The 27,185-nt window shown below is 45.0% G+C and overlaps 1 protein-coding gene across 3 annotated transcripts in view; it reads left to right on the top strand.

Annotated features, from left to right (window-relative positions):
- The window catches only part of LOC138260881 (CMRF-35-like molecule 4), a 225,830-nt gene that overhangs the window by 146,520 nt on the left and 52,125 nt on the right, over positions 1 to 27,185 (top strand). For all 3 annotated transcript variants that reach the window (XM_069209382.1, XM_069209473.1, XM_069209557.1), the window contains exon 4: positions 19,291 to 19,406. In XM_069209382.1, coding sequence (XP_069065483.1) covers positions 19,291 to 19,406 — 116 coding nt within the window. The remainder of the gene's footprint in view (positions 1 to 19,290; positions 19,407 to 27,185) is intronic.

The raw sequence follows: 27,185 nt of genomic DNA, 5'->3' as shown, positions 1-27,185 counted from the left end.
TGAACAATGTGGGGGCACCTTGGCTAGTGCCAGGGTGCCCACACACTAAGTAACTTTGCACCCAACCTTCACCAGGTGAAGGTTAGACATATAGGTGACCTATAAGTTACTTAAGTGCAGTGGTAAATGGCTGTGAAATAACGTGGACATTATTTCACTCAGGCTGCACTGGCAGGCCTGTGTAAGAATTGTCAGATCTCCCTATGGATGGCAAAAGAAATGCTGCAGCCCATAGGGATCTCCTGGAACCCCAATACCCTGGGTACCTCAGTACCATACACTAGGGAATTATAGGGGTGTTCCAATATGCCAATGTGAATTGGTGAAATTGGTCACTAGCCTGTTAGTGACAATTTGGAAAGCAGAGAGAGCATAACCACTGAGGTTCTGGTTAGCAGAGCCTTAGTGAGATAGTTAGTCATTACACAGGGAACACATACAGGGCACATACATATGAGCACTGGGGCCCTGCCTGCAGGGTCCCAGTGACACATAGACTAAAACAACATATATACTGTGAAATATGGGGGTAACATGCCAGACAAGATGGTACTTTCCTACACCCACATAAAATGTGTCTCCGCAATCACAAAGTCTGGGAAAATGGTCCTGGATGATGTAGGGGCACCTCTGCTAGTGCAGGGGTGCCCTAACACACATGTACTTTGCACCCAGCCTTCAGGGTTAGAAGGCCTGACATATGGGTGACTTATAAGTGACCTGGTGCAGTGGAAGTGGCTGTGAAATGGCGCATGCACCATTTCACACAGACTGCAGTGGCAGTCCTGTAGAAGCCTTTGCATGGGCTCCCTATGGGTGGCAAAAGAAATGCTGCAGCCCATAGGGATCACCTGGAACCCCAATGCCTGGGTACCTAAGTACCATATACTAGGGACTTATAAGGGGGCACCAGTATGCCAATTTGGGATGAAATACCGGGTTACCAGTATGTGGTGACAAATTTGAGAGGAGAGAGAGCAGAAGCACTGGGGTCCTGGTTAGCAGAACTCCAGTGACACAGTCAAACACACTGACGTCAGGCAGAAATTGGGGGTAAAATGGCAAAAAGGTGGTACTTTCCTACAGCATGTCAGCAATGTGTGGACCTGGATGTTGTACTTGTTCAATTGCCTTGTTTGCCTGATGCATGTTAATGCACATGCATACAATTTCACTGTCCTTTTTGGGCACTACCAATATGGGAGAAGCGTTACAGCAGTAGAACACTCATTAATGCCATGCTTGAATAACAATTCATATTCTTTTTCAACAGCTTCTAGTAAATGTAAAGCAATTTGTCTATGTCTCTGAGCAACTGGACAGACATCCTCATTAACATGCAGCTTTACTTTTATAGTCTTAAGCTTTCCTAAACCATGAAACAATAAAGGGATTTGACTTACTATTTTCTGTTAAGCATCCATCCTCTATCCTGAGCATTCACAATAATTAGTCCTACATCAGCAGCTGTGCTGGAACTGAGTAGACAGGCACTTGACACTGTACCTTGAAGCACATGGATGGGAGCTTTCACCTTCGTTTTCTTGTGCTTCATTGTTTCTAAAAATGAACGCTGACTTTTTAAGGGCATTGATGCAGCCCATGTATACACTTTGGTTTTCAATGGTGTAAGCCTCTGTACTGGAGATAGGTCATTTTATTTCTCTTCAAGCAATATGTGTGTTGATGCACCACTGCCGATAATGAGAGGCATCGAACAACCATTTATTTTCAATGTAATCTTTGGACAGTGTTTGTGTGATTTTGGTGCTTCATGTCTACTTTTCTTGGACTGATAGTTTTGCTCACATGTGGCCAGTCGCACATGAGCACATTTCTCTGAGAAAAACCTTGACATGGCATGACCATCTTCCTCACTTTTTTGATTTGATATTGAGGCTGGAGAAATATTTGACAGTGATTTAGCTGATGGTCAACTTCAACCAGTGTCGATTTGCCTCAACTAAGGTTGCAGCTTGGCCTTGTGGGCGTGCACTGAGCGTTGGTTCTGGAACGTTCTGGTGTCTATTTAGTCCTATTGCTGTGACACTCTCAATTTTTCCTTTGCTTTACAAACCATCACAAAATGGCTGATTCAGCCTGTACATATCTGTCCAATGGCATTTACCTTTGTGTGAAAACAAAAGTACAAGTCTAAAACATAACTTCTGTTTATGTGTAGACATCACTTTGTGTCTGTTAGAAATGGGTCTCCAGTTGGCAGTCAGTTTACACCCTGTCCAAGTAGAGACCCTCACTCTAGTCAGGGTAAGGGAGTCACACATCTAAGATAACCATTTCCCACCCACTTGGTAGCTTGGCACAAGCAGTCAGGCCTATCTCAGAGGCAATGCGTAAAGTATTTGTACCGACACATACAGTCACACATTCAGAACACTGCAAATGGATACCACACCAGTTTAGAAAAATATCAAATATGTATCTGAATAAAACAAAACCAAACAACAAAAATCAAAATACACAAGAAAATATATCACTTTTTAAAGTCTTACTCAATAGGAATTAATGGATGCGTTGTTTTAGCACAAAGTACTCGGTATGCGTTGAATATAAAGCAGCAGGAGAGGTGATGCATCAGAAAATCAGATTCCATACTCGCAAGTGAGGATGCGAGGCAATTCTTTCCCCACGGGGTAGGCGATGCGTTGATTCTTTCCCCAGAACAAGAACGATGCGTTGATTTCCTGACACACAGCCTCAGATCCTTGATGCGATGTTGAAGATTTGACGCCCATGGTTGAAGCATGGAAAATTCTGACGCACTGCACAAAGTGTCTGCCTTGAGAGCAGGTGCTGCATCAAATTTTCAGCCATGGGACAGGTATTGCATCAAATTTTCAGCAGCGGGACAGGCGCTGCATCAGTTTTTCTGACACGCACACAGTTGTGTTTAGATTTTGCCCCGCAGGTTACCAACTTCCACTTCTGAGGGCCCAGGAACTCGATTTGGCACCATTTAGCAGATCAGGAACCTCAGCAGAAGAACCTAGGCACTGGCAGAGGAAGTCTTTGATGCCCCAGAGGCTGCTCAAGAGGAGGCAAGCTCATTTCAAGCCCTTAGAGAACCTTGGAAAGAAGGATGTAGAAAGAAAAGTCCAGTTCTTTCACTCCCAGGACAGAAGTAGCAGCAGCAGGCCAGCACGGCAAAGCACCACGAAGAGGCGAAGATCCTCCACAAGCATCCAGTTCTTCTGCTTGGCAGAATGCTCTTAGTCTAGAAGTGTTCTAAAGTTGTGGGGTCAGCAGCTCAATACTTATACTCATTTCTAGATTTGAAGTAGGCAAACTTCAAAGGAAAGTCTTTGTAATGTACAAGACCCTGCCTCTCCCTGTCCTGGCCCCAGACACAGTCCAGAGGGTTGGAGACTACTTTGTGTAAGAACGGCACAGCCGTATTCAGGTGCAAGTGTCAGCTTCTACTTCCACTCTAGCCCAGGAAGACCCGTCAGGGTATGCAGGACACACCTCAGCTCCCTTTGGGTGACTGTCTAGAATGAATTGACAAACAGCCCAACTGTCAGTCTGACCTAGATGTGTATTCCACAGCCAGGCAGAGGCACAGAATGGCTAAGCAAGAAAATGGCCACTTTCTCAAAGAGGCAATTTCAAACTTACAATCTAAAAACCAACTTCACAAAAAGATGTATTTTTAATTTCCCAATGGGAAACAGCACTTAAAAGATATTTCAAGGCAATCATCATGTTAACCTATGAAAGAGATAGATCTTGCAATAGTTAAACCCAAATTTAGCAGTATTTCACTATCATGAATTGTAAAACACATTAGTACATGTCCTACCTTTTAGATACACACCACTGCTCAGAGGTCTGCCTTGGACCTACTTTAGGGGTAACTTACATGTACTAAAAAGGAAGGTTTGGGCCTGCCAAGTGGGTGCACTTGCCAGGTCGAACTGGCAGTTTAAAACAGCACACACAGACACTGCACAATCAGTGCTGCAGGTCCACTAGTAACATTTGATTTACAGGCCCTGGGCACCTCTAGTGCACTTTACTAGTAAATCAAATATGCCAATGATGGAGAAAACCAAGCACCAACCCAATTCAGACAAAGAGCACTTGCGCTTTAGCACTGGTCAGCAGTGGTAAAGTGCCCAGAGCCCTAAAGCCAGCAAAAACGAAGTTCAGCACAGGATCATAATAGGAGAGCAGGGGTAACCACGCAAACAGAAGACAGGTGTAACACATGTCCCCCCAGCTGAAAGTGAGGAGAACTACCCAACGTCATGGGAGTTCTCATGACTAAGGCGGAAAAACTTGGACAGACCATCAGCATTGGCATGTTCTGTGCCAGTGCGGTGCTCCACCATAAAGTCCATTCTCTGTAGGGAGATGGAATACCTCAACAGTTTAGGATTCTCCCCCGTGCATTAACCATCTGAGGGGCCCAGAAGTGAGTCTCACATGAGTAGGGTCTTAGCAACTTCAGCACCCAGACCACTCCTGGTGGCCCCCTGCCCTGGGCAGCGCACCCAAACCAACGGACCACGCACGCAACCTGGGCTTCATCCTGGACTCCTCCCTCTCGATGACCAGACAAGTCAACGCCGTCTCATCATCATGCTTCAACATCCTACGCATGCTACGAAAGATCTTCCGATGGATCCCCACCGAAACCAGGAAGACGGTCACCCAGGCACTCGTCACCAACCGAATGGACTACGGTAACACCATCTACACCGGAACCACGGCCAAACTACAGAAAAGACTCCAATGCATCCAGAACGCCTCCGCACGCCTCATACTTGACATCCCCCGACACAGCCACATCTCCGGACACCTGAGAGACCTGCACTGGCTCCCCATCAGCAAGAGAATCACGTTCCGGTTGCCAGGTAGGAGAAGGATCTTCCTCCCATGGTGGCTTTTCTAATGCGTGGCACGGTGGCAAGGGCGTGGCTGGTCGATCGTAGCTTGAGGTACCTGGGGCCCAGGTCGTGGAGGGCCTTGTGTGCGTGGGTGAGGAGACGGAACGTGATTCTCCGGCTCCCACATCATGCTCTGAAGCATATGTCCGCACCACAAATTCTTTGGAAATGTCAGGAGCCTTGAGCATGGGTGCTGTGCACATGGCCTCCTTCAGGGTGTCAAAAGCAGTCTGGCCTACCTCGGTCCATATCGCCTGATGTGGCTGCTTGATGGAAGTCACCTTTGTCAAGGGGTAACAATGGTGCCATACTCCTTGATGAATCTCCTGCAATATCCAGTGAGTCCAAAAAAAGCCCTCACCTCAGTCTTGGTCTTGGGGGGTGCCCAAGTGAGAATGGTGTAAATTTTGGCTGGTAGAGGGGCCACCTGGATGCTCCCACCCTGGTGTCCCAAGAACACCATAGACCCCTGCCCTATCTGGCACTTATTGGCCTTGATAGAGATGCCTGCACTCTGCAGGACCCTCTACCCTTCCTGGAGGTGGTTCAAGTTGTCCTCCCAGCTGGAGCTGAAGACAGCAATGTTGTCCAAGTAGGTGGCACTGAAGTTCTCCAACTCACCCAGGACCTGGTTGACCAGGCTCTGGAAGGCGGAAGGGGCGTTCTTCAACCCAAAGGGCATGACACAAAACTGGTAGTGCCCCTCTGATGTTGAGAATGCCGACCTCTCTTTGGCCCCTCAGTTAAAGCAATGTTCCAGTACATGGACATCAGATCAAATGTGTGGAGGAACTTGGCAGCTCCCAACCAGTCAATGAGCTCATCAGCTCCGGCGATGGGGTGTAAGTCAGTCCTAGTGACGGCATTGAGCCCCGGTAGTCAAAACAAGACCTAAGTTCAGGTGTGACACCAGGTGGGGCAGCCTTGGGCACCAGAACCACTGGCCTGGACCAAGATCTGTTGGAGTGCTCAATCACCCCTAGCTTCAGCCTCTTCAGAGACCACCTCCTTGATGCTGTCAGTCCACTTGTAAGACTTGTGCTTGACAGGAAGACGTCCCCAGTATCAATGTCAAGGGTGCACCAGTGAGTAACACTAGGGATAAGTGAGAACAGGGAGGCAAACTGTCCCAGCAACTGGCGACAGTCCGCCTACGGATGTAGGGTCAGAGTAGAGGAGAGGTTGACACCCTCCACTGACCCAACCTGCTATTTGGAAGACAGGAGGTCAGGGAGAGGTTTGCTCTTCTCTTCCACACCATCATTTGTGACTAAGAGCATGGTCAACTAAGACCTCTCAAAGTGTGGTTTGAGGCGGTTCATGTGCAGGACCCTTAAAGGGTTCCTAAGAGTCTGCATGTAGGTGACATTGCTCTTGTGCTTCTTCACCTCAAATGGCCCAGACAAACAATCTGGGCGAGGACAGGGCTCTACAGGGGCCATTACCCACACTTTCTGGCCAGGCTGAAACTCAACCAAAGTGGCATTCTGGCCATACCATTGTTTCATGTTCTCCTGGCTAGCCTATAGATTCTCTTGAGCAAGTTTCAGAAGTGGGCTGCCTGGTTCCTGGTTCTTGGGAGCTTGCTCCCAGCCCTCCTTCAGCAAACTGAGAGGCCCTCTTACAGAGTGCCCATACAGAAGTTTGAAAGGGCTGAATCCAACCCCCTTCTGTGGTACCTCTCTGTAGGCAACAGGCATGGTAACAGGATGTTCCACTTACGCCTCATGGGTTCTGAGATACCCATAATCATGCCCTTCAGGATAAAGTTGTACCTTTTAACCAACCCATTGCTTTAGGGGTGGTAAGGCATGGTGAACTTGTATGTTACACCAAACGCCTTCAACATGGCTTACATGTACAGCGACAAAATATTCGTACCCCTGTCAGATACTACCTCCTTGGGAAAACCCACACGGGTAAAGATCCCTATCAGTGGTTTGGACATTGTGGACACAGTCACTGTTCTCAGGGGGATAGCTTCTGGGTAATCATGCAGATTGCATCTGAGTTCTTCCTCATTTGGAGCAAAGGAAAGTGGGTGACAAGCCTGTCAAAGGTCTTGTCATGCCCCAAATGACCTGCCAGTGGTACATCATGAGCCAGACCCAGTAGGAAGGCCCAGAAACACTGGGGTACCACCAGCACATGGGCTGTCCCAGGTTCAACAACGCAGGCTCACTGTACAGGAGATCCCTCTCCCAGTATATCCGGTGAGATCCAGAGGTGTCACCAGATGCCTGGGCCTCTGCCTGTTTCCGAAGGCCCCCAAGGGTGGGGCATGCTTTCTGCGCTCCACAGAACTCCTTCCTGGTGGGGCCTCCTTCCTGCTGCCAATGGGTCAGCTCAGGCAAGTCCCCCAGTTTGGCCACTCCTTCCTCTGTAGGTTCTGGAGCGTCCCCATCAGGTTTAGCCTCCTCCCGGACTGTGGAAATCTCAGGAGTGGGTTTCCTGTGCCCCTTCTGTTCCTAGCCAGTACCTGGGCCACTGTTCGAAATTCAAGGTCCTTCTGATTACCCTGTCTTGCAGCCATGGACCATGTGGCCATGCACACCCACTCTAGAAATTCCAACATGTACAAGTGCGATGTGAGCTCCACCTTCTTTCAGGCAGTGTGCTCCCGGTCGTTCCCTAGCAGACAGTCAGTAGACCTGGATGGACTCACAGCTATCCTCAAGGAACCTAAGAACCCCCCCATTCAAAGGAAACCTGAGCTACCAAGCGTTGGTGCACACTGTTGTCTACTCCTACAGCTTGGTGGACCACATTAGGGACTACCTGCTCTTCAGACGCTAGATGTCAGCGGACGGTTGTCATACTGGCTCCTGTGTCTCTTAGAGCCTCCACCCACCTCCCATTATTGGTCACCCACTGCCTGTACTTCTTTGTATTATCAGGCATGAGGGTTCTCTGGATTACCTCACCCTCACCCAGGAAGACTTGGGTCCCTTTAGAGAACTCTTTCAGTTTATCCTTGTCCCCCCACCTCCTTCTTCTGTAGGTGACTCTGCCTGCCCTTGGCTGAGTCTTCCACATACAAGCTCTTTTGGACCCTAGTGCTGAGCCAGTGGTCCACTTCCCAGGCAAACGTCCTGGGGTCCGTAAGCTTGCTGTCAATCAAGTGCTGGTGCAGCTCTGGAAAACGATGACTAGAAAAGTGCTCCCATGCAATCAAATTGTACAGCCCCTGATAGTCTGTTACCTTGCTGCCCTTCACCCAACCATCCAGTGCTCTGCAGAAAAGATCCACCTACTCCACCCAAGTTTGTGACCCTAGTTTGGAACTCTCTCTAAAATTGACCCTGTAGCCCACTGGGGTGAGACCATACCTCCTGGTCAGGGCATCCTTCATGGTAGGGTACCTCACCAGATCCTCTATTTCTAAAGCCAACAAGGTCTCCCTTCCCTCCATGGAAAAATACTTCCACAGGCCTGCCTCCTAATCTCTCTCAGGGATCCTGTGGATCCTCAGTGCCACATCATAACTCTTGAACCGCTGCTCTAAGTCATCGCCCACAACAAAATCCTTTACCACATCCTTTGGTATATGTACCTTTCTCTCAGTCTGCACTGGAGAACTGTTGCCACCATCTCTGCTGGACCTGCTCTTTAGATACAGCCCCTTCTAGCTCATTTTCCTCTCCTCCATGGCCATGGCCATCGCCATTTTATTTGCTTCCATCTTCAGCTCCTAATGATGCCTCCTCTCTGCCTGTCTGTCCATCAGTTCCTCTGAGGTCAGACACTTGGAAGAAACACTGCTGCCAGCCCTGGAGAATGCCTTCCCCCCAGACAGGTCCTGGTTATCCACCATGTCACCATGTATGCTTTGCTCCTATCAATCCACAATGACATTCTACTTCTCTGTGTGCCCATCTGCCTCCTTTGTTGCAAATCAGGCTCTCAGCACCTTTTGCAGCTCCTTCATTTTAGTGAGATTTTTAATAGGACATTTTAACTCTTTGCAGAACTTTTGAGCTGAGGCACCCTATAGGTTTCCAGCTTCTCTTGCTCAAGCACTACTTCTGCAGTTCTAACTGATGGCTCACCAGACTGAGACATGATTGTGGATAACTCACAAGTTGCAAAGTTCCAGTAAGGCAAAGAAAAAAATCCAAGAAGAGAAAAAAACTGTATGTGGTTATGCAGTAGTGTACACCAATCACTCTGTGTCAAGTACAAATACAAGTCCTTTCCTCACCTCTGATCACCAATGGTAGAAATGGGGTCTTTAGTTGACAGTGAGTTTACACCCTGTCCAATTAGGGATCCTCACTCTAGTCAGGGTAAGGGAGTCACACACCTAAGATAACCCCTGCTCATCCCCTTGGTAGCATGGCACAAGCAGTCAGGCTTATCTCAGAGGCAATGTGTAACGTATTTGTGCCCACATGCACACAGTAACACAGCAAAAAGACTACAAATGGTCACCACACCCGTTTAGACAAATAGTTCTTATTTATCTGATTAAAACAAGACCAAAACAACAAACATCCAACATACACAAAAAAAGTTATTAAATTTTAAAGTTAAAAGAGTCTTAATCCATAGGAATCAATGGATGCGTTGTTTTAGCACAAAGCATCTGGTATAAAAATAAAGTCACAAGAGAGATGTATCAGAAAAGCAAGCAATGCGTTGATTCCTTACTCGCAAGTGAGGCAGTGCCTCAATTCCTACCCCGCCGGGTAGGCAATGCATCAACTCTTTCCTCCGCAGGAGAACGATGCGTCGAATTCCAGACACGCAGCCTCAGGTACTTGCTGCGATGTTGAAGATTTGACACTGCGTCGAATTTTCAGCCACGGGATAGGCGCTGTATCAAATTTCCAGCTGTGGGATAGGTGGTGCAGTGATTATTCTGACGCGTACACAACAGTGTGTGGATTTCCCCCCGCAGGGTACCAGTTTCCACTTCTAAGGGCCCAGGGACTGAATTTGGCTCCACTTAGTAAGTCAGAACTCTCAGCAGAAGAGCCCAGGCACTGGCAGATGAAGAAGTTGATGTCCCTGAGACTTCACAACAGGAAGCAAGCTCAGTTCAAGCCCTTGGTGAACCTTGGAAAGCAGGGTGTAGAAAGTAGAGTCCAGTCCTTTCATTCCCAGGGCAGATGTAGCAGCAGCAGGCCAGCACAGCAAAGCAACAGGCAGAGTGGCAGGTCCTCCTCACGCATCAGGCTCTTTTCCCTGGCAGAATGTCCTCAGTCCAGAAATGCTCTGAAGTCGTGGGGTCAGCAGTCTAATTTGTATACTCACTTCTGCCTTTGAAGTAGGCAAACTTCAAGGGAAAGTCTTTGTAGTGCACAAGACCCTGCCTCTCTCTTTCCTGGTCCCAGACATGGTCCAGGGGGTTGGAGACTGCTTTGTGTAAGACAGGCACAGCTTTATTCAGGTGCACTTTAGCCCAGGAATACCCAACAGGAAATGCAGGACACACCTCAGTTCCCATTGTGTGACTATCTAGAGTGAATTCACAAACAGCCCAACTGTCAGTCTGACCGAGACGTGTATTCCACAGCCAGGCAGAGGCACATAATGTTTAAGCAAATAAAAGCCCAATTTCTAAAAGTGGCTGTTTCAAATCTAACAACTAACTTCACAAAAAGATGTATTTTTAATTATGAGTTCAGAGACCCCATACTCCCTATCTCTATCTGGTCCCAATGGGAAATTGCACTTAAAAGATATCTCAAGGCACTCCCCACGTTTCCCTATGGTAGAGATAGGCCTTGCAATAGTGAAAATCTAATTTAGCAGTATTTCACTATCATGACATGTAAAACACACCAGTACATGGCCTACCTTTCAAGTACACTGCACCCTGCCCATGGGGCTGCCTTGGACCTACCTTAGGGGTGATGTACATGTAGTAAAAGGTGAAGGTTTGGGCCTGGCAAGTGGGTGCACTTGCCAGGTCGAGCTGGCAGTTTAAAACAGCACACACAGACACTGCAGTGGCAGGTCTGAGACATGTTTGCAGGGTTACTCATGTGGGTGGCACAATCAGTGCTGCAGGTCCACTAGTATCATTTGATTTACAGGCCCTGGGCACCTCCAGGACATTTTACTAGGTAATTACCAGTAATTCAAATATACCAATCATGGAGCTTGCCCAGAGGCCTAAAGCCATCAAAAACGAAGTCCAGCACAGGATCATAACAGGAGGCCAAATGCCAAAAAGACAGGGTAACCACACCATGAGCTCACTGGTCTAACAGTGCCCTTCAGTCTTTTGCTTTGGTTTACATTCCATACTCATGACTGACTCACTCTGGGCACCTCTGGTGATGTCAGCAGCTTGTCTTTCAGTACACTCTTCAGCTCTGGCAGCCATTAACACTCACTCCAGACTAAGAGTTTCTCTCAGCATACATTGTCTGAATGAATCTGACAAGCATCCATCAGTAACTTTAAGAGGCATAGCTTTTTCATCAATAAATTCATTGAATCTACAGTGGTTGATGAGTGAATCGAGTCTCTTCACAAGCTCATCAATGATTTCACCAATTTTTAAGCATTCTTGACTGAAAATATATCTGTCATGATCAATATTTGGTACTGGATTGAATTTGAGATTCATCGCTGCTTTAATCTGATGGTGTGTTACTTCTTTGTCAGTTCTCTGCATTTTTTTAATAACTTCTTTCACACTATCACTAGCAAGATTTTTGAGATATTTGATAATCTTTTGGTTATCAGTATCTTCAAGTGCAATCAATGAAATGATCAAATGTCTCTATCCAAGCAGTCCATTTATCATCCATTATTAGCTTTTTGGCAGTATCGAAAGGTGCTGGTGGTTTCTGGATGGCAACAACCTTGCGGACGAGTATTGAACTTACTGACATTCCGGGTAGCGTGTTCCCTGATGCTGTTTGGTAATCATGTTTATGTAAATCCTCCCTAAGGTTCTTTGACGTGTTGGCCTAAGGATTGTTTTTTTACTTAGCAGCCATCTGAACAATTTCACTATTCCAAAAGTCGCTTTCGGCTCTTTGTTCTTTGAAGACCTATGAAGTTGTTCTGAGCCTCATTTGGCAACTTTGTGGGCAAAATTCTTCGGGTATGGATGGCTAAGTAAACACAGCCCTGAGCACTTCTCCTTAAGCTACGAAACCGAGTGCTGTGGTATGATGACTCTCTTTAATGGATTCGCTAGTTCAATTATTTTCTTCTTTTTTAAATGTCAGTTTTCTTTTCCGGACAACTGGTTGATCTCCGCCTGCAGCACTTGTGTTCGCATCGTTCTTTGGCAAGTTATGATTATCTTTGGTTGTGCTTTGTAAACCTGGTTGTATGCACCTTCAGTGATAACCCTCCATATCATATATTATTTAAATGTTATCTTACGTGGCAGAACAGTATCTTTATGTATGGCCTGACCAGCATGTTCTCAGCCAACAATGTGTACATTCTCTATAATAATTTTGTTATCAACTGCTCCACAGCTGCAGGCGTTCTGCTTTGATTCCGCATGCATGGAACGTCAATTCCAGACTTCGGCAGTGACACACATGGAACATACAAATAGTTTGCTTGGACCACGGCAAATTCTCTGGGACAGCACCATCGTTCTTATGCCCTATCTTGTCACCAGTTGTAGCAGCCTCCCCAGCCTAGATACTTGCTGATGACTACGTCACATGCAGAACTTAATTTTCCACATCTTTATTCTGCTGTGTGTAACAGCAAACTCATTATTCTAAGCTTTCATTGCATTCTGCTCCAACAACTATGTCACACTTCTACAAACCCCAAAAGGGTTCCATCATAAAACTCGCAAGACACTATAATAGGCACATCAGAATGATGTGAATTGTGGTGGGTTGTCTTTCAGCAGTGTAAGTGGCAAGGATATTTGATGCGTAGTGAGACTTTAGCAAAATTGTATCTCTTTGTTCTTTCATGTTATGTTGCTTCTTGATTGATTGGTTGGCACATTTTTGCTGTCTTTGTTTGTTTATAGATTAGAAAATAGAGACACGTGTTTTGTCTTTCCCTGCACGGGTGAGCTGGTAGTGGAAAGGGTGAGTGTGGCTGAGAGACTGTGGTAAAGCAACTGAATGTTTGTAACAAAGTGAGTGTGCTAGAGCTAGCCTAAAGTTACAGATAGTTTTATTTGTTGTTCATTTACTGTATTTATTTATTCCAGCTATTTCAGAAGCATAGCCTTAACAGCAATGGGCAACAAACGAAAGCTCTTCAACAAGTAAAAAATATCACCTATTGACAGTGAGGATCAAGTATAGTAACAAAACTTATAAGGCATGACAGCATCTAGTTTTTTAGGTAAAATTTGTAAAAGTGGGTTTTGGGCCCTTAAAACATATAGCAAACTTTAGTTCTTTTTGCATTGATTCCAAAATATTGGGGGTCACTGCACCCATGTTTTGTCATTTGGTTTTTAATTTCTCCTGAAGGAAGCTGGATTTACGCCTAGTGTTTTTCTTCATCTTCTGAGTTGTTTCTCTTACATCTTTTGGTTCTGCGGGTGTTGATTTAAAATACTTGAAGCTTGGAGATATGGTTTCATTGCTTTTATGCAATGTCAATCACGTACACTATGGATGGCTCTGTTCAACGAACAGTATACATTTCCTAAGCCATGTGTAGTTTTGGAGGCACTTCTAACAGTTTATGCGATTACCATTGTGGGTGTTACCAGGCCTCAGCCAGTTGCACAGTGCTGTGGTTGGACACATGAGCAAATTATATTTATATATTTATTTTAATTGTGATCTAAAGAAAAATTGATACAGCATTATTAACTACATTTTGAATTAAAAATTAAATCATTTAAAACATAGTAAATTACAATAAAATATTTTCTCAAGTCTAAAAGAACTACATTTCCACCTAAAGTATTATTTAAAGTACAGAAATAATTCAGTCACTTAAATATATATAACACACATTTTATACTAATCTTTAAATGCAAAAAATATATTAAAATGTTTTTAATTAAAATATGAACATGCACTATTTTTATATATTTGTTTAAAAAAAATCTATATTATTAATGTAGTTTGTTAACTATTTCAATTCATTTGATACAAAATAAGATTATTTCCTATGGGGATTACATTTAAGCCCTTTCCTCCATTACTTTCTCTAGCAAGGTATTGCGCTATCCAGTGAGCCTTACACCAATTTTCAAATTGCCTAAAGATTACTCCCTTTCTGTTATTTTATTCGAAGGGGGGCTTTGCCAAGCAAAAAGCAAGGAAAGATGCTGATGGAGGTTATTAGTACTCCAACATCTGTTTTTAGGTGTACCTGTTTCAGCCAAACTTTAATTGTGCAGTGGGTCCTCAGCTTTCTTCAGAATCTACAAAATCCATGGTGATCTCTTCTTGACCAGCTCACTGTTTCAACAAGCTTTTATCTCTAGCCTGGCTCAGACATTCTTTCATTTATCTTCTGCATGCAAAATGTAAAAAAACACATGGGTACTTCCCGACTTTCTCCCAGAAGTGTTTTAGGGACTTGCGTGTCTCAGTGACCTGGAGAGCTATGTCAGCAGGAGCTTAGTCTCTTGGGAGCCCCCCAAAGCAGGCAGTTTAAAGTGTAGAGACCACATGAAGCATAATCTATCAGTCTTCCATGTTGGTGGATGGGCACAAGGTTAACAAACTTGTCCTATAAAAAGACATATGTTGTGGAAACAGAATCCGTCCTACTAAATCTTCCGGGCATAAGGGACTTCCAGATTATCTGTGCGAGACATGCATGGTTGACAGTGCTCAAACTGCAAAGTAACTACTTGCAGGATGACAACAGTTCTGAGTGCCAAATGGAGACCTGCATTGGAATCTGGAATGTACAGAGTATGTATGACAATGGAAAGCAGGCGTAAGCAACATCTAACTTGAGTTAAGACAATTTACACATCCTGAGGACAGTGAAATTAGGTGGACCAGATCTGTCAGAATGAATACTTTACTATGTCAAGCTCAATGACTAACATCACAAAGAAGTAAGCAAGGGGACAAAGGAATGCCTGATTGAGTGAAAACCAGTTAACAGCATATTCATGTCAGTCCTTTGAAAAAACAAGCACACCCCAACACCAAAAAATTAAATCATTAAGATTTATTAAATTACATTAAAAATATTTTCACAAGTTTAAAAAAATACATTCACACCTAAAGTAAATTATTTTTATTATGTGATAGTAAGTTAAATATATATAATATACATTTCTATATGAAGGTTAAAATGCTATCTGCCAACAATTGAAGTAGAGGAAAGCGATACAAACTAAGCTTCAAGACATGCTTCGCCACTATCTGAAGACTGTGTTGTTGGATTGGAAAGCTAAAGTGGGAAATGACAACATGAAACCATGACAGAGCCAAGGGAAAGGAAGATTACGAAAAAAAAAAACAATGATAGAGAAGACTGTTGGAATTGTGTGCCGCGAGTGACCTGGTCATAGGATGACTCTCTTACCCCAATGTGATATTCACAAATTAACTTGGTACTCACCCAGTGACAAAGACAGAAACCAGATTAACCACATTCTGATAAGCAGTAAATCGAGACACTCACTGCAGACATCAGAATGAGGCGGGGAACGGACATCGGCAGTGATCACCTTTTAGTGGCTGGCCATGTGAAACTAAAGCTCAGAAAAACAGAACACTTTGATGTGGCAAAATTACAGGACCCCAAAACTGAGAAGACATTTGACCAACAAACGAAAAGTAGGTTCAAACACCTAATGGATGGATGCATGCATAGGATGAGAAACATGGCTAAGTAGTGAAGACAGGAGAGCAAGAAAAAAGAAACTCATGGGAGCAAATCTGAGAGGTTTCAGGATACACGCATGCAACAGTACACAAAAGCAAGCAGAGCAGTCAAAAGAATGACAGGAGCAGACAAGTGGGCATACATGGATAACCATGCTAGCCAAGGAGACAAAGCAGCCAAAAGAGGAGAACAGGGAAGATCCTTAAGATTATGAAAATAGTGATACATCTTGTATCAAATACAACACCTCTACTGTGGACAAGCAAGGCAGGCTGCTCACAAAAGACAAAGAGCTCCCTAGAACAGAAAAACTCCTGATCAAGGGAATCTGAATGCAGAAATATTTAAGGCAGAGCCTGAAGCATCAGCCAATATCTACCAACCACTGTTATCATTGATTTGTTAGGGAACAAAGCAACAGAATATTGGAACTAATGAATAACTTTCAACACCCCAAAGAAGAGAGTATTAACCAACTGTAATTAGCATGGAATCACCCTTCTGTCAATCCTTAGTAAAATCCTGGTGAAAATCATAATACAGTGCATTTTCTCATGCTGTGGACAAGCAGTTAAGAAAAAAACAGGATGGTTTTCCCGAGGGCAGAGGGTGTGTTGGTTAGAACCTTACTCCACACAACATTATTTTTGATAAAACGTTTGACATTATCCGCCATGACAGCCTCTGAGGTATATATTAAGGGACTATGGCATACCACAACGGATAGTTCTCCTTATCAAGAGCTTCTATTTTATGTGCAAGGTGGGTGACAGTGAGGATAGCTTTGAAGTGAAGACCAATGTAAGACAGGGATGTGTGATTTCGACATTGCTCTTCAAGCTAGTCACTGACTGGGTGATCTGATGCACAACAGAAAACAACAGAAAACCAAACCAGAGGCATCAGATGGACCTTATCCAATACAGTGGAGGACCCTGAGCATGCAGTTGGCCTAGCTTTGCTGCCTCACACACACCAGCATATACAGAAAAAGACGTCTCACTTCAACATCTATGCACAGATAGTGGACCTGAGGTTACCAAGAATAAATCAGAAATCATGCCACCCAACATTCCAAATCCATCACGAATCAAGGTGGATGGAGAGGACCTAGCCATGACTAGGGAGCTCATCTACCTAGGCAGTACCATTATACATGATAGAGGGTCAGGCAGTGATCTGAAAAGCCGACTAAGCAAGGCCAGAAATTACTTCAGGATGCTGAACAATGTGTGGAAGTCATCTCGGTACAGCAGCAACACGAAGCTGAGGCTTTACCAGTATTGCATTCTGTCCACACTGTTGTATGGATCAGAACACTGGTGGATTGTCATCCTTCCACACCACTAACCCATTTTCTTGTTGCAAGCCATCTCCAACCAGAACTGGTCACCAGATGCAAGCAAGAAAGCATGAACACCATCATTATGAGAAATACCTGGAGATGGATAGGACACACTATCAGAAGAGAACAAGACTCCATCACAAGCACAGATCCCTGCTGGATCCCAGAAGGCAAACAGAAGAGAGGCAGGCCAAAGAACACCTTGAGGTGAACTGTAGAAAATGGAAACAGAAATTAAGGCCCTGAATCACAGCTGGAGCACCGTATAGAAACGTGCCCAAAACGGACAGTGGAGGTCCTTTATTGCATCACTACATGCCAATCACAGGGAAATATTAAGGATTTTGGGGGTCCTATGCCAAACGTATTTTAGGGGTCCTCTATTCAAAACAGCTTTGAATTTATGATCCAGTTTCATCTTTTTCATGCCTTCTTTTGCCAGGTCACTGACAGCAGACAGGCACCCTTGTCCAAATTCTGCTTACATCTAATAGTAAGGGATAATGACGTGTGTTGTCAATATTTTAGCATAACAGTAGCTCACAAATATTACTGCAAATGTTCTATATGACACCCTCCCCCTTCTTAAATATGAGGTTCTTTTCTGATCTAAAAGGAACAATTTTATGTATGTTGCATGAAACATGAACACAACATTTCTCTGCAAAATATCGGTAATAAACTCTCTCACATCACCCACATTCATGATATATTAAAGGAAAATGGATTTCAATCTGTTTAAGACCTATTCAATGTTATCATTCATGTGTTCATGTGTCTTCAGAACAGAATTGGCCCTATGATGGGGCCCCCTGAAAGACTGGGGCACTGGACCAGCACCCACTTTTCCAAGGCCTTAAAACATCTTTGGCCAGTCAGCATAATGAGCAGTAAGTAAGCACTTCCCAACTTAAAATCTATAGACATAGAGAAACCAGAACAAAAAAAAGTTAATTGTTCACTGTTCTCAATTTGTAGTGGTCCTCGTGATGCACTGCACATATGACTATTAATGCTTAAGTGTGTCATACATTGGTTATGTTTATCCACTGCAGTCTATTCAAGAAGTTGTGCCACCAGCAATTTATATTTTAACATTCACGTTAATGTTGATCCCCTGGGGGTCGCATCAGCCAATGAACATGCAGGCTGAATTCATATTACCTTACCCTCTCATCCTTAGTGGGCATTGGAACTGCAGTCAACTGGGCAGGATTGTTGAACTATCCCTTTGAGATGCTTGGGACAGTTGGTTCTCAACCAGAATAGGAGTTGTCAAGCTTTGAGACATCTACGTAGAAAGTGTAGCGCTCCCATTCCAAAATTTCTTTCTGTCACACATGATACCACTCATTAGGAATGTAGCATCTCAGACAGATGAGATGACAGAACGATATGAAGGAGAGGGGCAACAAAAGCTGACATTGGCATGGTTGAATTTCATAGTTAAAAACATATTTTGTTGGTTATGAGTAGTTGTAGACTAGAAGTTTGACAAAATTGTGTATTTTGGATTTTGAAAGTCAATAGTGTACGAATGATCAATCAAGCACACAGAAGGTGATGGTAGGAATGCTTGCAATGAGTCGTAGCACTGGCAATTGCTCGGGGAAACTTTGCAATCCATTGTTATTTTACGTTTCATGCCTCCTCAGTTTGGACCCATCCATATGCAAGTCTGCCTTCACCTTGCTACAATCGCTACAGTTCAGCTCATACTGCCAGTCCAGGTCTTCCCTGAACAGGAACGCAACCAACCTAACACCAGGTTTGACTTTACTGGGGCTCTTCAATTGGGTGTAGATTGGCTCCAGTGGCACAGTGAGCATGAGGCCCATGTTTGGACATACTTATGGCCACTTTAGGCATTATATCAAACACACAAAAGGTGATGGACGGATGCTTGCAACAAGTCTAGCCACTGGAAATCACTCGGGGTTGCATCCTAACCCATCGTTCTTTTGACCATCATGCCATCTCAGCTTGAACCCACGATGGTGGGGGGAATATTGCTGTAAAGATTTAATGCCCATTAAAAACCCCTCTATATCCATCTCAGATCTACTAGTCTTCAGTCTGACTTCTTAAAATGCAGAAATTATTTTCTAGGATTTAAGAAACCTGACTAAATTGTATGCCAAGCTATTCTTCACTTGTACACTGATAATTGATCATCTGCCTTGTATTTTTGCCCAGCTCTGAATAGTTAAAACATTTCGTGGAATGTCGTGAAATTTCGGACAACATCAAGTAAAACATATATATTTCATTTTTTTCTAGATCTTCTTCTGAAAAAACTATCCTGCTGTACCTTCTACCTACTGTTGGTGTGCTGCTTCTCCTGCTCCTCCTGACAGCAATAATTCTAGTCAGATCACAAAGAAGGAAAAAGCAAGGTATCAAATCTTTTAGATGACATTACTGATAACTAGATAATTTTGCATGAAAAGGCACATATATTGAGGCAACTTCACTTTTAAAGAGTATTATATAGGCTCATAAATGGTGAATTCCATGAATTAAAGTGATTAGTTTATTAAACTCAACCGGCATGCAAGGCATTCTGGCAATTGAGTTCACCAGACCCTAGTTTTCCAAACCCATAAAGACTGCAATGGCACTTAAAGTCTCTCATTGCAGCTCTGACCTCTCTGTCACAATAAGAACCTAGGCTACCTCACCACAAGGAACTCTAATTTGTATGCAATTAATTCCTGCCAGGAAGTCACAAGCTTCCCATATCTCTTAGAACTCCCAAATCCAATATGGAGTGTAGAGATCTTGAAGCTCCGGGTAGGGTTAAATCTTGGGTTTTGCTATTTCCTGGATATTGGGAGAATGGTGGATGTGGAACATATCTGGAGTGTGGGTTGAACTCAGAAAGCTCCAGTATTCACATTTCTACTGACGGTTTATATTTTGTAAATCTTAGGGAACAGTTTATGTATGTCCTATTTTATTTAAATACATTAAAAGAACCAGGCTAGATGGCATAAATAAATTGCATGAGATGCTCTTTTTAGATATCACGTGTCGTAGGCGGCATTTTAGCAGCCACTAGGAAATTGAAAAAGTGGGGAGGAAGGTAAAGATCTTACACACAATCTGGACTTTTCAAGTTGGCATTTGTGTTTGGGGATGGCTATTGCAAATGTATTTTATGAATACCTTTTTTCTTTTTTTGAGACTCTCCGCCACCTATATTTTTGATGATTGCATAATGTACATTAAGAGATTTTTTCATATAGATATTTATGTATAAACATTTATTTTAGCTATAGATAATTCTATTGAGATATCCAGTTTTATAATGGCTATAATAAGTAGCTGGACCCATCGGGATTTTACAAATGCATTATGTGTATTTTAATTGATATATTTAGTAGAAGTATATTGTGTACCGGAAGCTGTGATATGGTTGAATAAGGCTATGTTTTATGGACTAAGTTGCAACTAAACATGATATTTCTCTATCCATGTTACAATAATATTGCCAGGAAAACTATTGCCAACATTATGAGGTTCTCCTCAGCAAAAGCGATTCCACTTTTCTCTGTACCCACGTTGGTTGCAGCGGCGTCCTCACTCCCTGGGGCTCTTGTGGAGGCTGTTTCTAGAACTAGTTTAATTGACACTTAAGATGGTGGCCGCAGATCCTTGTGAGGTCAGTGCTCTAGTGTTTCTACTTTAGTCTCGTGCTGTAGCTTCCCTCCAGCTGTTCCTCTCAGGGAGCCATGCACTTCAACTGTCATCTTGAGGAAAATGAGCAGTGTTCCTGTGACGCTTGGCTTCACTGAGAATTCTTTCAGTATTGAGTAGTTAATTATTTTTTCTTGGTACCGTGTGAACACCAGGGATTTTGTCCATTTTGGAAAAGCTGAATTTTTTTCCTTCTTCCAGCAACTGGCTATTGGCTTTCTGAGGGAAATTTGTTCTGCTCAACTAAACTTCAAGCAAATGCAGTAAGGAATCCTTCCGTATAATATCCAGACTTGCCAATATATATATTCATATACATAGTTACATTCATATATAAATATATTTTTTTTAAACTCTTCGCCTTGCAGACTTATCAGTCTTAAGAGACAAACCTCTGAACTCAGACCTGTGCTTCAGAGACTATGATAGAGAAATCTGAACTTTGAGAAGGAAGTTTCTATTTCTGTAAAAGACAATAGTAAATTTTACATTTGTGTACTTTTGGACTGTTCCTCAGGGAACCTTGGATTTATTCTCTGACTTCAGGAGAAAAGAAGATTCTGAAATAACATAGGCCCTCATTCTGACCTTGGCGGGCGGCGGAGGCCGCCCGCCAAAGTCCCGCCGTCAGGTTACCGTTCCGCGGTCGAAAGACCGCGGCGGTAATTCTGACTTTCCCGCTGGGCTGGCGGGCGGTCGCCTTCAGACCGCCAGCCAGCCCAGCGGGAAAGAGGCTTCCACGATGAAGCCGGCTCGGAATCGAGCCGGCGGAGTGGAAGCTGTGCGACGGGTGCAGTTGCACCCGTCGCGTATTTCACTGTCTGCGCAGCAGACAGTGAAATACATGTAGGGGCCCTCTTACGGGGGCCCCTGCAATGCCCATGCCAGTGGCATGGGCACTGCAGGGGCCCCCAGGGGCCCCGCGACCCCCCCCTACCGCCATCCGGATCCCGGCGGTCCGACCGCCGGGATCTGGATGGCGGTAGGGGGGGTCGGAATCCCCGCGGCGGTGCAGCAAGCTGCGCCGCCGCGGAGGATTCAATGGGGCGGCGGTACACTGGCGGGACCCCGCCAGTGGTGCCGGTCCGACCGCGGCTTTACCGCCGCGGTCGGAATCCCCATTGGAGCACCGCCGGCCTGTCGGCGGTGCTCCCGCGGTCCTCCGCCCTGGCGGTCTTTGACCGCCAGGGTCAGAATGACCACCATAGTTCTTTAGAGAGAGAGGCTAGTTCCTCAAAAGATTTAGGTTAGGGGAGTGATTGCATTGGGTGAATGAGAATGACTGAACAATTGAATGCACAGTGGGAATGTACTCATTTATGCTCTTATCACCGCACTCCAGGTCCTTCCCTTACAGAAATCCCCAAAAGAGGAAAGGTGCTAGTTTAAAGAAGCACACACAGAATATCCTATCTTCAAGTGGGAAACACAGACAGGAACTGGATCTGGAGGGGGTCTCTCTTTTTCTATTCCCATTCCCCTTTCCCCCTAGCAGATGCAGGGTTCAGATAATCAGTTAAGGTCTGAGCACGCATCTGTTGGAGGGAGTTGGGTAAAAGGCATCTGCTCCTGTGGATGTTTGATTCAATTGGTAATCATCTGACAAATATGAATCATACTATATTCATAAATAACTTGAGACATTTGCCTTCCCTCTTTTTTAGGTCTGGTTTAGACACAGGGTTCTGTACCTGGCAGAATTCTTGAAAACATATTTAATTTATTATTTAATAGTGAAAAACGTGTTTGGATCATCTTCCTTCAGCCATTGCTTTGTTGAAGTGTCATATATATTCTGTATTAGCCCACAGTTAGCATATGTAGATGTCAGACTTACTGGTATATGACTTCGGCCTGCGCGCACATGAATAGCGTGGTCGGTGTCTCCGTCAGCAATGGAGGCGTTATGTGCGGTCCATAAGAGGCACGCTGTCCTTCAGGAAGCTGCTTGCCGTTCTAGCTTTTTTGGCTGCAGCTTCCCGATGTTGTGTCACTTCCTTGTAGTGCCCAGGCACTCAAAAATGTTCTAGCTTGCGCAACAAGATTTTTCAATTCTATTAAGGACACGGAGGCGAGGATTATGCTTTCTCTTACTTTATGCACAACACACAGCAGCCAATAGGGAACAGTAAAAAGTCAAACAAAACTATTTCCCAAGTGTCTCACAGCCTCGTTATGACCCCCAATCAGGGCCAGCCATCCATTTTATATAACTCAGTCACTATAGTCCCTCCTCTTTCTTTGCACATCTATGCCAAGGATAACTGAATAAAAAACCAATCGCCAGGAACGCTGAAATTTTGAACCGAACGATGTCCTTTCAATTTAGGGAGCTGAAAAGGTGCACAACCGGTGCAAAAGGAATTAATTTATCTTTCTCCATGTCCGAAGAAGACATCTTTTGTATGTCCTTCAAGTAGTTTTCTCATCAGTTGCAAAAGATAATAAATCGGTAACGTTCTAAACCAGTACCACATGTCTGAAAATAACGGGTGGGAGAACATACATTTCAATCATATGATATTGACATATTATCATATATTACTCATACTAGGGCTGGATAATCCTCGACTCCGTATCCTTAACAAAAATGAAAATTCTTATTGTGCAAGCTAGAAAATGTTTGATTCTATGTCAGGAACTGAGGCTTCGGATTATGCTAGTTTAAAGTTGAGCGATAACTCCAGAAGCCACATCTACAATTGGCTTATGATAGAACAATTTCAAAGTAGAATCTGATGACCAGTCTGCAGCTGTCATGATATTTTCCAATCTAGACCCTGAATTAAAAGCTTTGGAGGTCATAGCTCTTCGTACTGAATGAGCCCCAAAAATAGAAGTATCTATGCTCGCTTCTTCTAACAACCCATCTTGCCAGAATCTCTGATGAAACAGGATCAAACGGTGTTTGCAAGGAAATCAGTAATTGTCCAGCTTGATCCCTACGTAGTTATCAAATAACATCTTCAAGCAATTAACCACTCATAATTTAGAATTGTCCCTAAAAAATGGATAACTAAATACATTTTGAATTTGATTTTGTACATTTAGAAATACGAAAAGAGACTCCTGTGGGAGTGAAAACTCTACCTGCAATGTTCAAGGCCTTGACATCAGAGACTCTCCGGCATGATATCAGACAAAGTAACATGGTTAATTTTGCCAACAGTTGTTTACTTGAAAGACCCTCATTGGTCGGCTGGCCACCAACAATTTTAAAATTATAGTGACATCCCAAAGAGCTGAATACTTTGGTCGAGGAGGTCAAAGCATATGAACACCATGCAGTAATTTGCAAATTAAAGGGTGTTCTCCTACTGGCTTACCATCTATTTGAGGGTGTTTGGCTGAAATAGTTGATCTAAAATTATTAACTGTTCTGTACGCTAGACCTTGTGCTGCTAAATGGGATAAAAAAATTGCTATCATCTGCACTGAGGCCCCCAAGGGATCCACACCCCTCTGACTGCACCAATCCAACCATCTCTTCCAGGCATAGGCATATCATTAATATGTACTAGAGGCCAAGGATTGGGAGAGGAAGAATCTAGTGTCCTCCAAAATCCATGTGCCTTGATGTGATCCCCTGATATCCTCCAAGCCATGAGCGACAATTGCTCCTCTCTGCGGATGTGAACGCCTCATCAGGTCCAATAAGATATCCTCCGAATGGAGGATTTAAACCGGGGCAGCACAGCATAGAGTCAACGCCACCGGAAACCATGACTGAGCTTTCCAGCACGGGGTCACCAGAACCAATTCTGCTCTCTGATGAAATACTTAGAAGAAGACCTGATGAATCATGGAGAACGGGTGAAAAGCATAATTCAATTCTCCCATCCAGGACTGGAGAAAGGCATCTGAGCTGAGAGTGCTTGGAAGTTGTGTATTCAGGCAGGATGCAAACAGGTCTACCGTGCACTGGCCCCAAAGATAATTCAGGAACCAAAATACTCTGGGTTAAAGACGCCAATCGCTGGCATCCCTGAGATATCTTGAATTCCAATCTCCCACTAAGGTCACTTCGCCTGGAATATATTTCGCTGTTATTGGAATCTGGTGCTCGAGACAGAAATGGCAAAAATCTTTCGCAATTCACCGCTGATATGTTGTCCATTTTCAAAAGGATACAACATTTCAATTTGAATGAGAACAAAGGTGGTCATTATGAACATGGCAGGAAACACCACTGACCGCCATGGCGATGGTGAACAGAAGACTCCCATTGGCGGTGAACAGCACACCGTCACATAATGATGCCAAAACCAGGAACCTCCAAAAAATCTGCAACCTCCAGCCAGGGCCCTTGATGTTGGAAAGGCTGCACACCCCACCCTTCCACCGCCAAGCAGACAAATCCCCCGCCCTCCAAATAATGATGCATAAATCACCGCAGCGGTTAGTGGATGTCGAACGACCATTGGCAGTACGGACTGCCACGGTCAGCAATTGGACCCAACAGCAAGAAATGCACACATTGGCAAGCTTGAAACCCACACTTGACACACATACACAACAATAAAAAACACTCACACACACACCCCACAATCCTTTGCATCGCCAATAGGACAACAGAGATTGACAACACAACACGCAGACACTGAACGCAACATCACACAAGTCACACACCCAACCACACAACAGCACCCTCACCAATAATCCTACAACACACCACCGACAACACACACCATGGCACCCCCGCTTCACAGATAGGGAGCTAAGAACAATGGTGGACAAAATACTGAAGGTCGAGCCACAAATCTTCGGGCTACAGGTCCAGCACACACCCATCGCCAGGAAGATCGAGTTATGGCAGACTCTAGGAAACAAGGTCAACACAGTGGGAAACCATCCACGCACAAAGGAAGACATCCGCAAGAGATGGAACGACCTGCGCGGGGAGGTGAGGTCTATGGCATCCAGACACAACATTTCGGTCCAGAAGACTGGGGGAGGACCCCCACCTACCCCCCCGACTACACTGACTGGGAGGACAAGGTACTGGCTATCCTGCACCCTGAGGGCCTCAATGGACTCACTGGAGGTCTGGACTTGGGTAAGTCATCTACAGTTACTTCATAACCACCACACCTGTAATGCAAGTACTACCCCACCCCTCCAACTACGACCAGGACCACAACCCCACCCTGGCCACAATCACTACATTCAGGCACCCTACATGCCCCCAAACCCATTAACAGGCCCACATCGCTCCTCCTGTGCCCTGCACCTACCACTGCAAGGAATCACAATGGCACTACTGCACTCACAATGCACTTCCACCTCCCATGCAAAATGTAAGGACAACCTCACAATAGGTCCTTGCATGGCCCGACAGAGGAATAAACAGCGCAAAATAGGGCAGAGTTGTGCATCCTTATTCGAATTAGCACATGTAACATACATGTCCATTGCCCCCCAGAGGCACCACCACCCATGCCACCCTGAAGGAAAGGCCAAGGAGTGCCAGCATCCCACATGGAGACAGAGGCCCCATACAGGACACTGGAAAGAGATGTATGGACAGTGAGGATTACCCTACCCTGTCACACAGTCCTGGACTGTCACCCTTCAGCAGCCCCACCCAGGACACCACTGACACCCCTACCACCCAGTCACCATCAGCTCCGGCCAAACGACCCCACACCAGTGTCTCCAGGCCACAGACTGGCGGACCACAAGTACAGAGGCCAGCGTCACCACCAACTAACAGTCAGGATGATGATGGCCCCAGTTCAAGTGGGACTGCCAGACCTGTGCAGGGGACACAGTCACAGGGGGCTAGGCCCAGTGGGAGGGAATCAGTGGCCCAGGGGGGAGGCCAAAGGATGGATGCTGCAGCCCAGGAGGTGATATCTGAGGTCCTGGGAGCATAACACCATACACAACAATGGTTGGGCCAGATCCTGGCCACCCTGGAGCAGAGTCAAAGGCTGCAGATAGCCCAGCATCAAGAGACCATGGAGCAGTGGAAACAGCTCAATGCCACCATGGCCACTATTGCAGGGGTGCTGCAGCACCAATACCCAACCCAGCCTGAGACCCCCACAAACTTGGAAGTCCCTACCACTGTCCAGGACACAGGCCTGCCCTCTACATCAGCAGCAGCAACTGGACTGGTGACACTGGCAGAGGACACACAAGAGACCAGCACCCCCACCAATGCAGCCCAGCAACAGACACTCAAACGGGCCCTCAGACCCAGATATACCCACCATGCCAAGACCAAGGGCCCCACTAAGAAGTGACTTTGACCTGAACTGTTTCCCAAGTGTGCCACTGTGCTACCATCCTCACCCGCCAATACCAACTTATCAACTTGCAAGGGACATATGGACCAATACCCACTGCCACCAATCACTGAGCCCGTGTACCTAGTATGGACATCCACCATGAGCCCACTCCCTATCGCTGTACAGGGCACCAATGCAATTGTGACACCAAATAAAACACATTTACCCCAATTCGTATGTTTC

This window comes from Pleurodeles waltl, chromosome 1_1, assembly GCF_031143425.1.
Source record: "Pleurodeles waltl isolate 20211129_DDA chromosome 1_1, aPleWal1.hap1.20221129, whole genome shotgun sequence".
In the NCBI taxonomy this organism is placed as follows: Eukaryota; Metazoa; Chordata; class Amphibia; order Caudata; family Salamandridae; genus Pleurodeles; species Pleurodeles waltl.
This window is presented reverse-complemented; position numbering and strand designations above follow the sequence as displayed.